Source organism: Bos indicus x Bos taurus, unplaced genomic scaffold, assembly GCF_003369695.1.
Source record: "Bos indicus x Bos taurus breed Angus x Brahman F1 hybrid unplaced genomic scaffold, Bos_hybrid_MaternalHap_v2.0 SuperScaffold_100126, whole genome shotgun sequence".
NCBI lineage: Eukaryota > Metazoa > Chordata > Mammalia > Artiodactyla > Bovidae > Bos > Bos indicus x Bos taurus.
The window spans coordinates 1,411,514-1,429,726 of record NW_020867066.1 but is presented as its reverse complement, the minus strand read 5'-3'; the positions used below and the strand labels follow the sequence as shown (position 1 = coordinate 1,429,726).

Genomic DNA, 18,213 nt, shown 5'->3' with positions numbered 1-18,213 from the left:
AAAGAGTCAGACACAACTTAGTGACTGAACAACAACAACAACATTGTTAATGCTTTCTAAATTCATAATATTTTAAAAATTTACTTTCTCATTTGGCTCCACTGGGTCTTAGTTGGGACACGCGGGATCTTCAGTCTTAGTTGTGACAGGCAGGACTTTAGTTGCAGCATGTGAGCTCTCAGTTGTGGAATGTGGAATCTAGTTCCCTGACCAGGGATCAAACCTAAGCCCCCTGATTGGGTGCTTGGATTCTTAGTTATTGCACCACCAGGGAAGACCATCATAGTGGTTTTTTTTTTTTTTTTTTAACTGTATTATTATCTCAGTCATCAGAAGTAATATTATGAGTAATACTATCATTACATGAAAATGATTTAAATGTTATAAAGGAGTCTTTTCAGTACTATATATAAAATAGAAAACTAAAAATGACCTTCTGTATTGCAAAGGGAACTCTAGTTGATACTCTGTAATGACATATATGGGAAAAGTAACTTTAAAAGAGTGGATGATATATATATATCTGGCTGATTCACTTTACTGTACACCTGAAACTAACACAACTTTGTAAATAACTATACTCCATTAAAACTCATAAAAATAAAGGAGTCTTCTTCATAAAATGACAGAAGGAACCACCTGAGGGGTTGAGAAGGAGACTGACTTTATTCCTCTTCTTCCTCACTTAGCTTTGGATCTCGGGCAGGTTGGCCTGGTCCTGTCTCTCACTCTCACGGTCACGGGGATGTTCCAGTGGTGTGTCAGGCAAAGTGCCGAAGTGGAGAATATGGTGATGACTATCTTTCCATTCTTAACATTTTCAAGTCTCCTTGCTGTTAAATGGCATAAAAGCAATTCTTATGTAAAATAGTAAAACTATTATTTCACATCATAGTTAATACAGTTTTTTTTTTTAACATTCTTCTTCATCTGCTTAAAGTTAATGTAAAATAAAATATATACGTTTTTTCTCAGTCTTATGTGTGCCATGTGAGAAAGTTTTATATTCGTCACAAGCTATCCTCAAATGCAATAAATGTCTCTGTAGGAAAGAGGTTCTGAAATCCTGGAGAGAAGCTAATTTCTTAGCAGCTTGGTTATCTTTGTTTCTTAATAGGTGATTCCTCATATTTTGTAAAATAAAGAATTCAGTTTTTTGAGGTTTCTTTAATTAATATGTTCCTATCTTCTGCCCTTCCCCTATTTTATCATTTATTCTTGTGCGTGGTGAACACCTGAAATTTCTGGTGGCCCTTCTTTCTGGTAGGATAAGCTCCCTCTCAGAAAGTGCTCTCAAAGTTGTGGAGTCATGGTAGTTTAGGAGGCCTTGGTCAATATGTAAATTATGTACTTTTGAATATTTGCAGCTTCTCCTAAAGGGAGAAAAACAATAAAAATGAAATCTTTCCACTTCTTGCTTCTAATAGAATAGAAAATGATTAAATAGAAAATAATTAAATGGAGGTTTGATGACCATCCAGTTCTGTTATCTATAACACATGGCCCTTCTGTAGCCACACATTACTGATTGGCGTCCATAAATATTCTTTTCTTTGACAAAATGCTCTTGTTTTTCATTCAGGTGTGAAAAGTGGATCAATAAAATCTTAGCATTCATTTCTCTAATTCTTTTGGTGTTAATATAAAGTTGGAGGAAGTGGCTGTAAGTATAAGTATTGAAGATGACAAACAAATTTGCAATTCATCCAAGGCCTCATCAAACTCTTGTTTCTGTCCTTTGTGGATGCTAAGACCTGGGATATTCTGAACCATATAAAATCAGATATAAAGATAAAAAAAGAAAAATGTCTCATTTACAGTCTCTGAACATCCATAAACAAGACTCTCTGATACTAACTCACTTGATGTCATATGTGTTTCAGATGATTTCAGTAGAAAGGGGGATTAAATATACAGACCTTGAGAAAGAAGCACCCTGGGAACTTGAGTATCGTCCACTGCCATCCTGGCCCCATGAAGGAGAGATTGACTTTTATTATATTAACTTCAGGTACAGCTTGGATGGGCCTCTGGTATTGAAGAACCTGAGAGTACTCACTGCCCCAAGAGAAAAGGTTAGTTTAAGCCATTTGCCTCTTTAAATTCCAGCTAAAGTTTTTGTACCACATCTGCTCTTGGTTTCCTTGTCAGTGTGTTGGGGGTTGTGGGAGGGCTTTTTGTACCTCATGGATGCAGATTTAATCAGTGATATGTAGGTGAATCTTTCTTGGAAACTGACCATGGAATGGGATACAAGCATTTCTTATCCCCTGCATTGTGAGCTCCCTCATGGTGGCTGGTGGGCCCTGGGCTCATGGGCTCAATTTTAACCTGACCCAGGACACTATGTGTAACACCTCATTATTCATACAAAGTCTGGGAAGTCAGTCCTAGCTCCATGTCCCTAATTCTCCAGTATCTCCTTTCCATCGTTTCTTCTTTGTATTTCTAAAATCTTCTCTTCCTCCCACGGTGCTCTCTGTTTAGAACCTGCTCCTGTCACTTGGTCTTTTCTGTAGACTTTTCCTCCTACACATCCACGCTGAGCTACCATTCCCCTGCCCTCCCCCCACAGACTGCTTCTTTATTTAGCACAGATCTGATCCTTAGTTTGCTGGGAGAGCTGCTGCTGGAACCAGAGCACAGCCCCAAGTCCACTCCAGCAGGGGCCATGGGGTGAGTTCGTTGTTACTAGAGTAGAGCCCAGAATCATGACTCAGTCAAGGGTGAGGAACCAGGGCCTGTGATGGAGGCAGAACACAGAGATTTGCTCAAAGTCAAAAGCAAATTGAACAGAGCAGGGAAGATCCACATGGGAGATGGCAGAGAGACTTGTGAGCTGAACCGGCCAGTGTCCATGTCTGCTGTGATGTTCCTTTATACTCAACTTAAGGCCCTTGGCCTGGAACATGGCAGAGTCTTGAAGAAAAGAATAAACCAGAGCAGACAAGTTGATAGGAAGCTCTTCCCCGCCTCCCTCTGCTGCCAGAATGTCTCCCAACTTACACACACCGCTACACTCTGGTTGTGTGTTGGTTCTCCTAAAGCACCACATCCTCCCAGCTTCCAGTGAGCAGTCTGCCCTCTGCCTCAGAGACCTTCCACTCTATCACCTGGATGGTGAAAGTCTCCTCATTTTCTGAGTTGACTCCAATGCATCTTCAAGACCCTCAATTCTTCCTTAGCATCTTATATACTCTTTGAAGGTAGCATTCACAGGACAACTATGTTCAAAGCAGCCAAAAGTTGGAAGGAACTAATCCTTACATTGAACTATCCAATGTTTAAAAGGAGGGAAATGCTGACCTATGGTTAAACCTTGACAGCATCTTGCTAAATGTCAGACACGAAAGGAACAAATACTGCTTTTGTGAGGTGGTGAAATTCTATGAATTTGACAAAGTGGTCAAATTCAGGAAGACAGGAAGTAGGATGGTGGTCTCCAGAGACTTGGGGAGTGGCAATAGGTAGTTGTTTGTTTAATGGTTATAGAATTCAGTTTTATGAGGGAAAAAAAAAAATCTTGAGCTTGGTTGCACACCATGTGAATGTACTGAACATTAAACCATCCACTTAGAAATGGTTAAGTTGTTAAATTTTATGTTATGTGAACTTTATCAAAATTAAAATATAAGATAGCATCTGTGTCGTGCTTTGTAATTTGAGGTCTGTATCTCACGGTACCTTGAGGCTTCTTAAAATCAAGGGGCATCTTATTTTCATCCTTGTTCCCTAGAAAGTGGCAGTCTGCAGGGCTTAGAGAGGGTGCTGAAGAACTGCTGTCTGCAAGGTTGAGTAACACACAGGTGTGAGCAGCCAGTAACCAGAACATACACACAAGACAACTGCATGAACAACTAAAAGAACTGCTCTTTAACTCTTCCCACCACAACCCCCTAGTGGACTATAGCTGTAATTTAATGAATGATATCCTTGTAACATGAAAATACATATTCAACTGATTGCCAAAAGGATACCCAGGGAGCAGCTTCAGTTAGTTGCAGCACTAAAGGTGACTCATAATTATTTCCAGTTCCATCATAGTTCAGGAAGAAGCTGAGGACTGTTTTGTTGGGAAAACATTAACCACAGCTCTTGATACAATCCTGTCCCTGAGAGCACTGTAGGTGATGTTAGCTTACTCTCAGACAATGTGTCTGTCAGATTTCCTGTTGTAAATGTGATTCTGTTAACTTGCACTTGTCTTAATTTTCCCCAAAACCATAAAATAGGAATTATTTCAGAAACTCTGCAGTACAACTTACAAACATAATAGATTCTATTCTTCCTTCTTAAAAACTGCAAATCATAGGACTGTTGAGATTCCAAAATATTTGAGGGCAAATTGAATTTGGAAGCTGAATTAATGACTGTGGTAGCTTGACTTTTGATCTCTGACTTGGTCTATCCCCCGTATCACAGATCAGTTCAGTCGCTCAGTTGTGTCCAACTCTTTGTGACCCCATGGACTGCAGCACCAGGCCTCCCTGTCCATTACCAACTCCCGGAGCTTGCTCAAACTCATATCCTTCAAGTTGCTGATGGCATCCAACCTTCTCATCCTCTGTCGTCCCCTTCTGCCTTAACAACATTAGCTTCATTTCTGTGTTTGGAGACAATACCCACGCAACGTGTTCAGGAAGTGATTCTACTCCACCTATGAACATCCCAGGTTCCCTCTCCTGCTAACCTGTCCCACCCCATCACTCTGGGTCACCCCTTTGGTGCTGGGTTTGAAAGAGGCTGCTGTGAGGGATGTGGGAGTGAGCCTGCCCAGCTGAAATGGCGCTTTATTCTCTTTCCATTGTTTCCTCTGTTGTCCTGATTCCTGAAAGTTAGAATCAATAGGAGAATGTAGTAGGTACTACATAGAATTCAAATTCAGGGAAGAAATAGCAAGTAAAAATAAAGATCCCAGATGATGTAAATAGCACCTTAATCTTCCCAGTTAGATTCTGAACACTGGTTTCAATTTTCATTTAGATAGTTTTCATTTAGGTGGTTTTGTGGTTGATTTAATGATTTTAGAGTTCTGGGACATTTTAAAGCATTTATCCAGCTCTCAGGATAGATTGGTTTTGGTTTGTTATATTTATATAAATATAAATAAGCTCAGAGCTCTTATTTCTATAATACACTTTAGAGATACTTACTAGACCTTGCTGTAATGTGCAAAAATATTCGTTTCCTACATTTTCTCCTTTTTTACATAGTGTCTCCTCAGCAACCCCTCTCCTCATTCCAGATTGTCCCACTTCCCTTACCGGCTTTCTAATTCCTTGTGACTCAGACTGTGGTGTCAGGGCCAGCAGCTCCTACATCTCCTGGAGCTTTCTAGAAATGCAGAGTCTCAGGCCAATCCAGACCTCTTTACTCATTTGAACAAGACCTTCTGGTAAATTCCTTTCTCTCCCATAAGCATTTCTTATAAGTGATAACCTGTGATTTCTATTAAACATCCTTTGACAGGTTGAAATTGAGCTCAGGTCCCTGTTATGACTGAGCATGAGGCTCTAGAAAGTTCTGTGCCATTTCCCCTATAGATTTACTTACTTTCATATTCTTCAAATTGCGCTTATGCTTTATAATTCAACTCTGTGTGATTCCACTGCATTTCTTTGCATCTTCTTGGTGGAGTCTCATCTTCATCACAGGCAGTTTTCATCCTGCTCCTACCTTCCCCACACCAGCCTCCTACAGGGACTGGAGGGATTTCCCATAGGCTTAGCCCTGCCTGGACCTGGAGTCAGAGACAGCCTCGTGCAGCAGTGTATGTGAGGTTCTTTCACCACCTGATGGGATAAAGAATGAGTCTCGCTCTCCAAGCAGGGCAGGAAGTCTGTTTGGTTTGTCTCCTGGGGAACCATTGCCCCACTTAGCTGCAGGTTTCCCTTCCAGCCCACCTGGGGTGCTGGTTCTTCCTGCTGAGAGCCAGCCCACCTGACCTCAGGTACTCTCTCTGCTCAGTGATGTCATCCCTCTTGTCTCACTCACCGTGTTATATGTACCCATGTCCACATCATGCTTCAACTCTCTGGCCACAGGATCTCCATGGTAGGCCCGTTCCTTTAACTGCAGCTACACCTCTCCCCACTTTCTCTGTTCTAGCTACACAGACACATGATAAGATACCAGACCGTCCAGGTTTAAGGAGTTAATCAGCAGAATGGAAAAGAGGCTGACAGATATGGGTTTGAGTCTCATCCTATGACTTAATGGACTCTGAAATTTCAGGCAGACTAATTAAGCCTCAGTCTTCTTTTGGAAAAATGGAATTGATAGGACCTAACCCGTAGGCTTGTTGTACGACTTAAACAAGATAAGACATGTAAAGCACCCAGCACAGGGGTCAGAGTAGATGCTTGACCAATGATTGTTGTAGTTTTTATACTGTATAAAATTACTATAAACACTTATATGGTGGAAGTTGTTGTCTGTCCCATGAGAATGAGGTGTTGGCCATTTGAAGTTTTATTTATGGCTGCAGGATCCATCTGCCATGTTTCTTTTTGTCCAGCTTATCATATGTCTAAATAATATGGTGATAGATTTTCCATAAATTCTCTGGCCTGATTAAAAATCTCAGCTTTCTGCAGAAGCTTCTTTGTCTCAGGGCTCCACAGGGAATAAAAATAAGAAAAAGTCAAGTCCAGTACAGATCCTGCTGTCAACATATACAGGCCAGTTGAAGAAACAAGAAAATAGGTATATTAGTTTTATAAGCTAGAAGGTGGTCAGAATTTTTATAGAAATTTAGGAAAAGATAATACAACATCTGTTAGTATTGGGATAAGCACATATAGGGTACAGGGAGAGCATTTCTGAAGAATTAGGCACATGAGACAGACTTAGTGATGTGTGGTCAGGGCTTCAGCAGGTGGAAATGCATGTGAAAGGCATTCTGGGAGGTGAGACCAACATGAGCAAAGGCACGATGCCCTGATCCAGTGAGTGAAGAACCAGGCACCTGCAGAGCATTCAGGGAAAAGAACTACCAGGTGTGTAACACACATTTTCATATCCAACCCTCACAACTACCTAGTGACCCCAAGAAAGCTGACTCATGGACATGAAGGATGGAGAGGTCAGTGGGAACAGTTTTGTAGAAGAGATGTCCTGGGATGGAGTGACACAGAGCCGACCTTTGGGGGTTTACTCTGAGAAGTGAGAGCACATGGTCCCAAGTGGGCATATGCAGGGGACAGGGAGTCAGGAGCTATTGTGTTTCCATTAAGATGTCCTGGGAAATAGACTCCACTTTTTGGTATCAAACTGATGTCAATTAAAACAAAGCTATAACACCCAGGCTTATGAATGTGCAGGGAAACAGGTGGAAGTTGAAAATGGTATCATTTTTCTGGAGGTTGGCAATACTTAACAGCTTTCTCTTAAAATGTACGTACCTTATTCTCAGCAATTACACATCTGAGAATTCATCTGAGGAAAGCATTAAGGTTATTTGCAAAGATTGAGCTTCAAGGATATTTGACACGGAGTTATTTATATTAGCAAACTATTGGAGATTGAATATCTACCAGTAGGAATTTGTTAAATGATCACATATACTGTAATATTATATAGCCATTTAAAATAAATATTTTTATGAAATTCTAAATGAAGATACACTAAACAGTATGTTCATACTAATCATATTTTTTTAAATATGTAAATTTGTATCTTTAAGAACACATAACACAAGTCTGGAAAATCAAAACATCAACATCTTAAGATTGGTTTTATAAGACTTCTAGCATATATCTAGTCTTTATTTACTTTGCAAATTCATTTGCACTGATTATGATTAAGAAAAGAGTTTGTTTTATTTTGTTTTTTTAAATGATAATGCAACCTGACACTCAGGTGGTGAATGTGGACCTTAAAATGAGGGACTGAGCCATGAAACATTGCAAGACTAGAGTTTTCAGGGCTTGGCAGCATGCTGGACTCAGGGAAAGCTGGAAGGAAGGTGGACAGTTCTGCCTATGAGCCTGGGAAAGAAGTAGAGTAGGGAAGTCAGAGGACATGGCTGTTTTATGTGGGGCATCAGATGTTGATCATGTTGAGTTTGATGTGTGAAGAGAGATTCAGGAGCAAGTGTCTAACAAGTTGGTGTGGTCATCACAGATGAACCCTGGCCTGGTTCCCTGCACATTCACAAACCTGGGATTTATAGCTTCATTTTATTGGACATCAGTTTAATTTCAAAAAGTGGTATCATTTTCCCATGACATCTTGCTGAAGACACAACAGCTCCTGACTTCCTGTCTTACACTTCCCACTCTGATCCAAGTGGTAGGAAAAATAGAAAGGAGCTGTTGCGCAGCAGCTAAAATAAGATTTTTTCCAAGTGTCTTTGGTATTAGGAATGTAAACTTACTGATACTGGTGACACTTTCCGTGTGGAATTGGTAAAACCCACTGGTGACCCAGATAAGACATACAGACTACATTAATAGTTTTAATGATTTAACTGTAGAAATAGTCAGAGGCAGGTGTATTTTTTTTCTTTGAATTGCCTTTTTAGGAGGGGATGTATGGCCACACAGCATGTGGGATCTTAGTTCCCTACCAGGGATTGGACCCATGTCCCCTGCAGTGGAAGCTCAGAATCTTAACCACTGGACTGCCTGTGAAGTCCCTTGTTTCTTATTATTCTCCTCACTGGAGTTTGGAGCTCACAGTCCCGTGGTCATGAGTGGCCCTCAATGCCCCTACATATCTCAGCCATTTATCCAAAGTCTACAAATGTTCCCATTTGCACAGATGGATCAGTTTCAGTAGAGCTGATAACATGGGAACATACACACATTCTCATGGATACAGTTGTCACCTGTGTCTTAATGTGTGTTGATTTATGTATAAGAACACCCAGAAAGACAGACACACATTTTTATTGTGCTTCACAGATAATGCTTCTTCTTCTTTTTTTTTTTTTTTTTAACAAAGTAAACATTTATGACAACTCAGTGTTGAACAAGTACATTGGTACCATCTTCCCTACAGTATTTGCTAACTTCATGTCTCTGTCACCTTTTGGTAATTCTCACAATATTTCAAGCCATTTTATTATTATTATATTTGTTTTTCTGATCTGTGATCAGTGTTTTTTAATGTTACTACCCAATAAAGGCTTAGATGATGGTTAGCAGTCTTTTAGCAATCAGTATTTGAAAATTAAGGTATGAATATTGTTTTTCTTACATAATACTGTTGTGCACTAAGTAAACTACAACATAGTATAAACATAACTTTTTACAAAATAATTTTATTTATTTATCTTTGGCTGGGCTGGGTCTTCGTTGCTGCTCTGGTGTTTTCTCTAGTTGCAATGAATGAGGGGTCACTAGTTGCAGTGAGCAGCTCTCTAGTTGCTGTGCACAGGCTTCTCACTGCGGTGGCTTCTCTTGTTGTGGCTCCCGGGTCTAGGGCGTGTGGGCTTCAGTAGTTGTGGTGCACTGGCTTAGTTGCTCTGTAGCATGTGGGATCTTCCCGGATTAGAGACTGAACCCATGTCTGCTGCATTGATACGTATTAGTTGCTCAGTCGTGTCCAACTCCATTGTGATCTCATGGATTGTAGCCTGCCAGGCTCCTCTGTCCATGGAATTCTCCAGGCAAGAATACTGGAGTGGGTTGCTATTTCCTTTTCTGGGGGATCTTCCCAATTCAGGGATCAAACCTGAGTCAGCTGCATTGACAGGTGCATTATTTACAACTGAGCCACCAGAAAAGCCCCAATCTTATCATTAGTGCACTGAATTTCTCTCTGCTTTGGTTTTAATGACCAGACTGACACTTGACATGTATCTTTCCAAGGTGCAATTGCAAGTATTAATTTGCTTATAAAATACCTTTTGAACTGCTCCAGTGAAAGGTCCCATAAAAGTAGCAAATGTTGTGTTGATGTTGACTTCATTAAGTGCATTTTGTCTACTATCCTCTGTCTTATAAGACACTGAGATCTGCATTTTATAATTTTAAGATATTTTCTTTCAAGATAGAATATAATTAAGATATTTAATATTAGGAAGTTTTTTAGTTTTTCTACCAAAGAATAATTCCTCTTAAATAATTAGGCCCTTGAAAAAGTGAATACTTTTTATGTATAATACTTCTGAATTTACTTGTTGATATTTCCATACAATTAGTCACAATTAGTCACATAATTCTCCAGGTCAACTTACTTAGGCTGTAGGAATAAAGCTAATTTAAAGGCTGACTTCTTATGGACCACTTAGGAGATCACTGGCCTTTCACTGCCAGCAGATTGTCATTTTTAACTCTTCTTGGCACTAGGGGGCTGTCAACCAGGCGGCAGTTGTCAGTATCTGAAATTTTTGGTTGCCACAGTTTATTTATGGGGTGCTACTGGTATCTAGTGGGTCGAGTTCAAGGCTACTGCTAAACATCCTACAATACACAGGACAAGCCCTCTTCCCCCAAGAATGAATTATCTGTCCCATAATGTCAACAGTGCCATGACTGAGAAAATTATAAACTAGTCTTTACATAGAACTTTTAAAATTCATCGTCAATAACTAGCATTTCTGCCAGGTTTGTTGCATTTTGTTAATTCTTACTCTCTCCTGGATCTCTTTACAGCTTGGCATTGTAGGAAGAACAGGAGCTGGAAAAAGTTCCCTCATCACTGCCCTTTTTAGATTGTCAGAACCTGAAGGTGGTGTTTGGATTGATGGACACTGGACGACCAATATTGGACTTCATGATTTAAGGAAGAAAATGTCAGTTGCACCTCAGGTAATGCACTCACATGCTCTTTTCATAAGCCACTTAAGTTTACTTATTTTGTTATTTTTATATTCTTCAAATTAAACAAAAGGGTTAATCATTTTTACCCCTCAGTTCAGTTCAGTTCAGTTGCTCAGTTGTGTCCGACTCTGCGACCCCATGAATCGCAGCATGCCAGGCCCCCCTGTCCATCACCAACTCCCGGAGTTCACTCAAACTCATGTTCTTTGAGTCAGTGAAGCCATCCAGCCATCTCATCCTCTGTCGTCCCCTTCTCCTCCTGCCCCCAAACCCTCCCAGCATCAGAGTCTTTTCCAATGAGTCAACTCTTCACATCAGGTGGCCAAAGTATTGGAGTTTCAGCTTTAGTATCAGTCCTTCCAGTGAACACCCAGGACTGATCTCCTTCAGAATGGGCTGGTTGGATCTCCTTGCAGTCCAAGGGACTCTCAAGAGCCTTCTCCAATACCACAGTTCAAAAGCATCAATTCTTCGGCACTCAGCCTTCTTCACAGTCCAACTCTCACATCCATACATGACCACTGAAAAAACCATAGCCTTAACTACACAGACCTTTGTTGGCAAAGTAATGTCTCTGCTTTTGAATATGCTATCTAGGTTGGTCATAACTTTCCTTCCAAGGAGTAGTGTCTTTTAATTTCATGGCTGCAATCACCATCTGCAGTGATTTTGGAGCCCAGAAACATAAAGTCTGACACTGTTTCCACTGTTTCCCCATCTATTTGCCATGAAGTGATGGGACCGGATGCCATGATCTTAATTTTCTGAATGTTGAGCTTTAAGCTTTTTCACTCTCCTCTTTCACTTTCATCAAGAGGCTTTTTAGTTCCTCTTCACTTTCTGCCATAAGGGTGGTGTCATCTGCATATCTGAGGTTATTGATATTTCTCCCGGCAATCTTGATTCCAGCTTGTGCTTCTTCCAGCCCAGCCTTTCTCATGATGTACTCTGCATAGAAGTTAAATAAGCAGGGTGACAATATACAGCCTTGACGTACTCCTTTTCCTATTTGGAACCAGTCTGTTGTTCCATGTCCAATTCTAACTGTTGCTTCCTGACCTGCATATAGGTTTATCAAGAGGTAGGTCAGGTCGTCTGGTATTCCCATCTCTTTCAGACTTTTCCACAGTTTATTGTGATCCACACAGTCAAAGGTTTTGGCATAGTCAATAAAACAGAACTAGATGTTTTTTCTAGAACTCTCTTGCTTTTTCCATGATCCAGCGGATTTTGGCAATTTGATCTCTGGTTCCTCTTCCTTTTCTAAAACCAGCTTGAACAACTGGAAATTCACGGTTCACGTATTGCTGAAGCCTGGCTTGGAGAATTTTGAGCATTACTTTACTAGCATGTGAGATGAGTGCAATTGTGCAGTAGTTTGAGCATTCTTTGGCATTGCCTTTCTTTGGGATTGGAATTAAAACTGACTTTTTCCAGTTCTGTGGCCACTGATGAGTTTTCCAAATTTGCTGGCATATTGAGTGCAGCACTTTCACAGCATCATCTTTCAGGATTTGAAAGAGCTCAACTGGAATTCCATCACCTCCACTAGCTTCGTTCATAGTGATGCTTCCTAAGGCCCACTTGACTTCACATTCCAGGATGTCTGGCTCTAGGTCAGTGATCACACCATCATGATTATCTTGGTTGTGAAGATTTTTTTGTACAGTTCTTCTGTGTATTCTTTCCATCTCTTAATATCTTCCGCTTCTGTTATGTCCATACCAGTTCTGTCCTTTATCGAACCCATCTTTGCAGGAAATGTTCCTTTGGTATCTCTAATTTTATTGAAGAGATCTCTAGTCTTTCCCATTCTGTTGTTTTCCTCTATTTCTTTGCATTGATCATTGAGGAAGGCTTTCTTATCTCTCCTTGCTATTCTTTGGAACTCTGCATTCAAATGGGAATATCTTTCCTTTTCTCCTTTGCTTTTCACTTCTCTTCTTTTCACAGCTGTATGTAAGGCCTCCTCAGACAGCCATTTTGCTTTTTTGCATTTCTTTTCCATGGAGACAGTCTTGATCCCTGTCTCCTGTACAATGTCACGAACCTCCTTCCATAGTTCGTCAGGCACTCCATACTTTAGTGAATATTTACTGAGCAATTACCATCCTCCAGGTATACTGTTGTTGTTCAGTTGCCCAGTCGTGTCTGACACTTCACGACCCCATGGACCTCACCATCTCCTATAGTTTGCCCAAGTTCATGTCTGTTTCATATGGTGATGCCATCCAGCCATCTCACCCTCTGTTTCCCCTCTTCTTCTTCTGCATTCAGTCCTCCCCAGCATCAGGGTCTTTTCCAATGAGTCAGTTGTCTTTTCCAGTGAGTCAGCTGTTTGCATCAGGTGACCAAAGTATTGGAGTTCAGCTTCAACATCAGTCCTTCCAGTGAGTATTCAGGGGTGATTTCCTCTAAGATTGACTGGTTTGAACTCCTTGCAGTCCAAAGGACTCTCAAGAGTCTTCTCCAACACCACAATTTGAAAGCATCAATTCTTTGGTGTTCTGCTTTCTTTATGGTACAGCTCTGACAACCATACATGACCACTGGAAAGACCATAACTTTGACTATACAGACCTTTGTCAGCAAAGTGATGTTTTTGCTTTTTAATACACTGTCAAGATTTGTCATAGCTTTCTTGTCAAGAAGCAATCATTTTCTAGTTTCCTGGCTGCAGTCACCATCCACAGTGACTTTAGAGCCTAAGAAGAGGAAATCTGTCACTGCTTCCACCTTTTCCCTTTCTATAGGCCATGAAAGTGATGGGGCTGGAAGTCGTGATCTTAGTTTTATTAATATTTAGTTTTAAGCTGGCCATTTCACTCTTCTCCTTCACCCTCATCAAGAGGTTCTTTAGTTCCTCTTCTCTTTCTGCCATTAGAGTGGTATCATCCACATATCTGAAGTTGTTGATGTTTCTCCTGCCAGTCTTGATTCCAGCTTGTAACTCATCCAGCCCAGCATTTCTCATGATGTTCTCAGCAAATAAGTTTAATAAAAAGGGTGACAATAAACAGCCTTTTTGTACTCCTTTCTCAATCCTGAACCAGTCAGTTGTTCCATGCAGTGTTCTAACTGTTGCTTCTCCCCCCACATACAGGTTTCTTAAGAGACAAGTAAGATGACCTGGTATTCCCATCTCTTTAAGAGTTTTCCACAATTTGTTATGATCTACACAGTCAAATTTTTTGTAGAGTCAGTGAAACAGAGGTAGATGTTTTCTGGATTTCCTTTGCTTTCTCTAAGATGCAGCGAATATTGGCAATTTGATCTCTTGTTCTTTTGCCTTTTCTAAACGCAGCTTGGACATCTGGAAGTTCTTGGTTCATGTAGTGCTTCAGCCCAGCATGCAGAATTTTAAGCCTAACCTTATTAGCATGGAAGATGAGTGCAGTTGTCAGTAGTTTGAATATTCTTTAGTACTCCCCTTCTTGGGTATTGGGATGAGAATTGACTTTTTCCAGTCCTGTGGCCAGTGCTGAGTTTTCCAAATTTGCTCACATACTGAGTACAGCACTTTGATAGCATGATCTTTTAGGATTTTAATAGCTGTACTGGAATTCCCTTGCCTCCACTAGCTTTGTGCATGCCAAGTTGCTTCAGTCATGGCTGACTCTCTGCAGATCCTATGGACCATAACCCTACAGGCTACGGTCCATGGGATTCTCCAGGCAAGAATTCTGGAGAGGGTTGCCATGCCCTCCTCCATAAGATCTTCCCAACCCAGGGATCAAACCCATGTCTCTTATGTCTCCTGCATTGGAAGGTGGATACTTTACCACTATCGCCACCTGGGAAGCCCAACTTTGTTGGTAGTGATGCCTTCTAAGGCCCACTTGACTTCACACTCCAGAATGTCTGGCTCTGGGAGGGTGACGACAGCATGGTGGTTATCTGTGTTATTAAGGTCCTTTCTGTACAGTTCTTCTGTGTATTCTTTTCATCTCTTCTTCATCTCTTCTGGTTCAGTTAGGCCTTTACCATTTCTGTCCTTGATTGTGTCCAGGTATATAGCCAAGGGCAGTGGAGGCCAGGCATCCTGATCTTTCATCCTGCCCTCTGTTTTGATAGATTTGCTTTTTATTTTTTATTTTTTTGAGGTTTTATTTTTATACTCCATAATCATCTTCCTATCAAATAAAGCTCAGAAAAACACCGTCTTGAGATGGGAAACAGAGAAGAGATGAGACACAAAGAGCCAGGCAAATGTGCTTCCTGGAATGTGGGTGTAATATGCCCTGAAATGCCTGTTTATTAGCAAGCATTTCAGCATGGCACCCAAAGGGAAGGAGAACGTGGGCTTGGGCCTTATGACTGAGTACAGCTGTTGCTATCTACCGGTGGCCTCTAAAATACCTGGAATTACTCTAAGTACTTTGGTTTTTTCTAATTAATTTATTTTTAATTGAAGGATAATTGCTTTATAATATCGTTTTGGCTTCTGCTATGTATCAACATGGATCAGCCATAGGTATATATATATATATATATATATATATATATATATATAATGTCCCTTCCCTCTTGAACCTCCTTCCTACCTCATCCCACCCCTCTAGGTTATCACAGAGCACCAAATTTGAGTTCTCTGTATCATACAGCAAATTTCCACTGGCTATCTAATTTTCCATATGGTAATGCATATGTCTAAGTACTTTTGAAACCAAGATACAGCTTTTCAGACTACAGTGAAATGCTGCCTCATACCCCTTAAGACATCTACTGTCAAAAAAGAAAAATGAAAGAAGGAAAGAAAGAAAATGGGTTGGCAGTATTGGCAAGGATGTAGAGAAATTAGAATCCTTGTTCATTGCTGGTAGAAATGTAAGATAGTGAAGCCACTGTGGAAAACAAGTTGGTCCAATTCTCAAAAAAGTTAAAGATAGAAATATTATATGATCTAGCAATTCTACTTTAGAGTATAGACCCAAAAGAATTGAAAGAAAGATCCTTGAAGTGATACCTGTACTTGCATGTTCATCACAGCATTATTCTCAGTAGCAAAAAGGTGGAGGCACCCAAAGGTACATTGACAGATGGATCAATAAACAAAATGTGGTACATATATGTAAACAGTGGAGTATTATTCAGCTTTAGAAAGGGGAGGAAATTCTGACTTGTGCTACAACACAGATGAACCTTGAGGTGACAGTGAAATAAGCCAGTCACAGAGGACAAATACTGTATGATTCTACTAATATGAGGTACCTAGAGTACTAAATTCATGGGGACAAGAATTAGAATGGTGGGGTTCCATGAGCTGCTGGGAGTGGGGAGTTGTTGTTTAATGTCTACAGAGTTTCAGTTTTGAAAGACGAAAGGAGTTCTGTGGCTGGATGGTGGTGATCGCTGTGCAACATTGTAAATGTACTTAATACCTCTGAATTGTGCACTTACAGCTGGTCAAGCTAGTAAATTTCATATGTATTTACCACAATTTAAAAAAATTTTAAAGGTATCCCTTTCAGGAAAAAATGGGAAGAACTTTTTAGCACATTCAGTCTCCATATTTAAAGATTTCTCTGGCTATTTAATTCATGACTTGTGGTTACAGTAGAAAATAAAGGAGTTTAGATTTCCAAGTTTACGTTTTGATGGTATTCATCTCTGAAATGTCCAAGTGAGATTAGTTAGTAGAAATAAAGGGCCTGTCTGTAGAGTCCTTTCATTTCCTTTGATGCAAAGCTTTCGAAAAACATACCCTGCCTTATTTTTAAAGCTTCTTAATTAGAATTGTATGCTGGTGTACATAAAATAAGTCTATAGATAAAGAAGTAATGTTAGAAGATCCTTGGCTCTGCCAATAATGTTTGGAAGCATATCTGAGCAAAGACTAAACATACCTTTAGTCTTTCATACCATAATATGTAAAATGGTAGTCTTACATACCATCAACATAGTTCTGTTCTGTTCTGTTGATTTCCACCCTTCCTTAGAGCATGTTCAACATACACACTCCAGAGAGCATCCTTACAAAATAGTGCCAAACATTGTATACATGTAGATTCCTCTCTATATGCTTTTGTCTCTAAGGTACATATTGGTTGATAAAAAGAGGGAATATCTGTAGAGAACTAGCAATGTGCAAAGTTCCCAGGAAATCATTCCAGAGGCATCCAGGGATAGAATGTTGTGTAGACCAAGTGTCAGTGTGACCCACAGTTTTATTCCTGCTCTGCCTCAAAGGACTGTGGGGCCCTTGATGACATTACTCAGCTCACGACTTCAGTGTCCTCATCTTTAAACCAGGCCTGGGACTCACTGCCACACAGATTTGTTGTGAAGATGTATCTGGGCTTCCCAAGTGGTGCTAGTGGTACAGGACCTGCTGCCAATGCAGGAGACTTAAGAGATGCAGATTCAATCCCTGGGTCAGGAAGATCTGTTGGAGGAGGGCACAGCAACTTGCTCAGTATTCTTGACTAGAAAATCCCTTGACAGAGGAGCCTGGTGGGCTATGAATCCATGGGGTCCCAAAGAGTCTGACATGACTGAAGCGACTTAGCACACATAACTGGGTGAGATAAGGTTGTGCCCATGTCTGGTTCTTGGGAATGCTCAATCACCAGGAATCTGTTATTATTCTTAATAATTGGGTTACTGGCCTTTGGATATTTTTGCCTGAGTAAAAAGAGTAATACTTTCCTGAATGACTTTACTCTTTAATTTCTCTTATGTGTTCATGGTTTCTTGGTGATTTTCTTTATATTTATTGTTTACAATAAAACTAAATTGTTCATATGAATATAAATAGTAGAGCAAAGAAACAAAAATTAAAAAAAAAAAACAAATAGAAATTGTGGGAAGGCGTAACAGAGAAATGTATCTAATGTTTCCACCAAAAGCAAAAAGAGAGAGTAACACTTTCTTGTACTTTGATTTCATTTTCCCCTCCCCTCCCAGCAACTTCTTTCCTGACCACCATCTTGTACACATTGTTACTTACCAGTCCTCTACCAAGACCTCAGGCCTTTTTTCTCAGCCCTCCCACACTCTTGGCTATTTTCTTCCTCTCTCTTGAGGATCTCCTTGAGGATACAGAAATGTAGCTCTCATTTCTGCTCCTCTGTGCTTATTACAGTCCCTGACAAGTACTGATAAGAATTCCTAACATTTGTGGAATCATTAACATGTTTTAACCCCTTATCCTACCACTTCCTGCTTAATTCTCACAATTCTGTAGTTATCCTTACCTAACAGATTTAAAAACTGAGGCCCTAGGGGCTTGTCCCACTTATCAAGAAAGGGGCAGAGCCAGGAGTCAGATTTTGTGTGTGTCTAATTTTTTTTTCACAGTGTTTCAATTGTATAGCAAAATAGTAAGGTGAATTTCTTAAGCATAGATTTTTAACTTATCCTTCTCTACTCTCCTCTTTGGTAAACATTATTTGTTTTCTATGTTTGTGAATCTGTTTCTGTGTTGTAAATAAGTTCATTTCTA

General features: G+C 40.2%; 1 protein-coding gene across 1 annotated transcript in view; it reads left to right on the top strand.

Annotated features, from left to right (window-relative positions):
• LOC113888423 (multidrug resistance-associated protein 4-like) overlaps positions 1-18,213 on the top strand; it is a 167,142-nt gene that overhangs the window by 133,759 nt on the left and 15,170 nt on the right. The window contains exons 30-32 of the mRNA XM_027535549.1: positions 690-790; positions 1,884-2,075; positions 10,602-10,757. Of these exons, the coding sequence (XP_027391350.1) occupies positions 690-790; positions 1,884-2,075; positions 10,602-10,757 (449 nt within the window). The remainder of the gene's footprint in view (positions 1-689; positions 791-1,883; positions 2,076-10,601; positions 10,758-18,213) is intronic.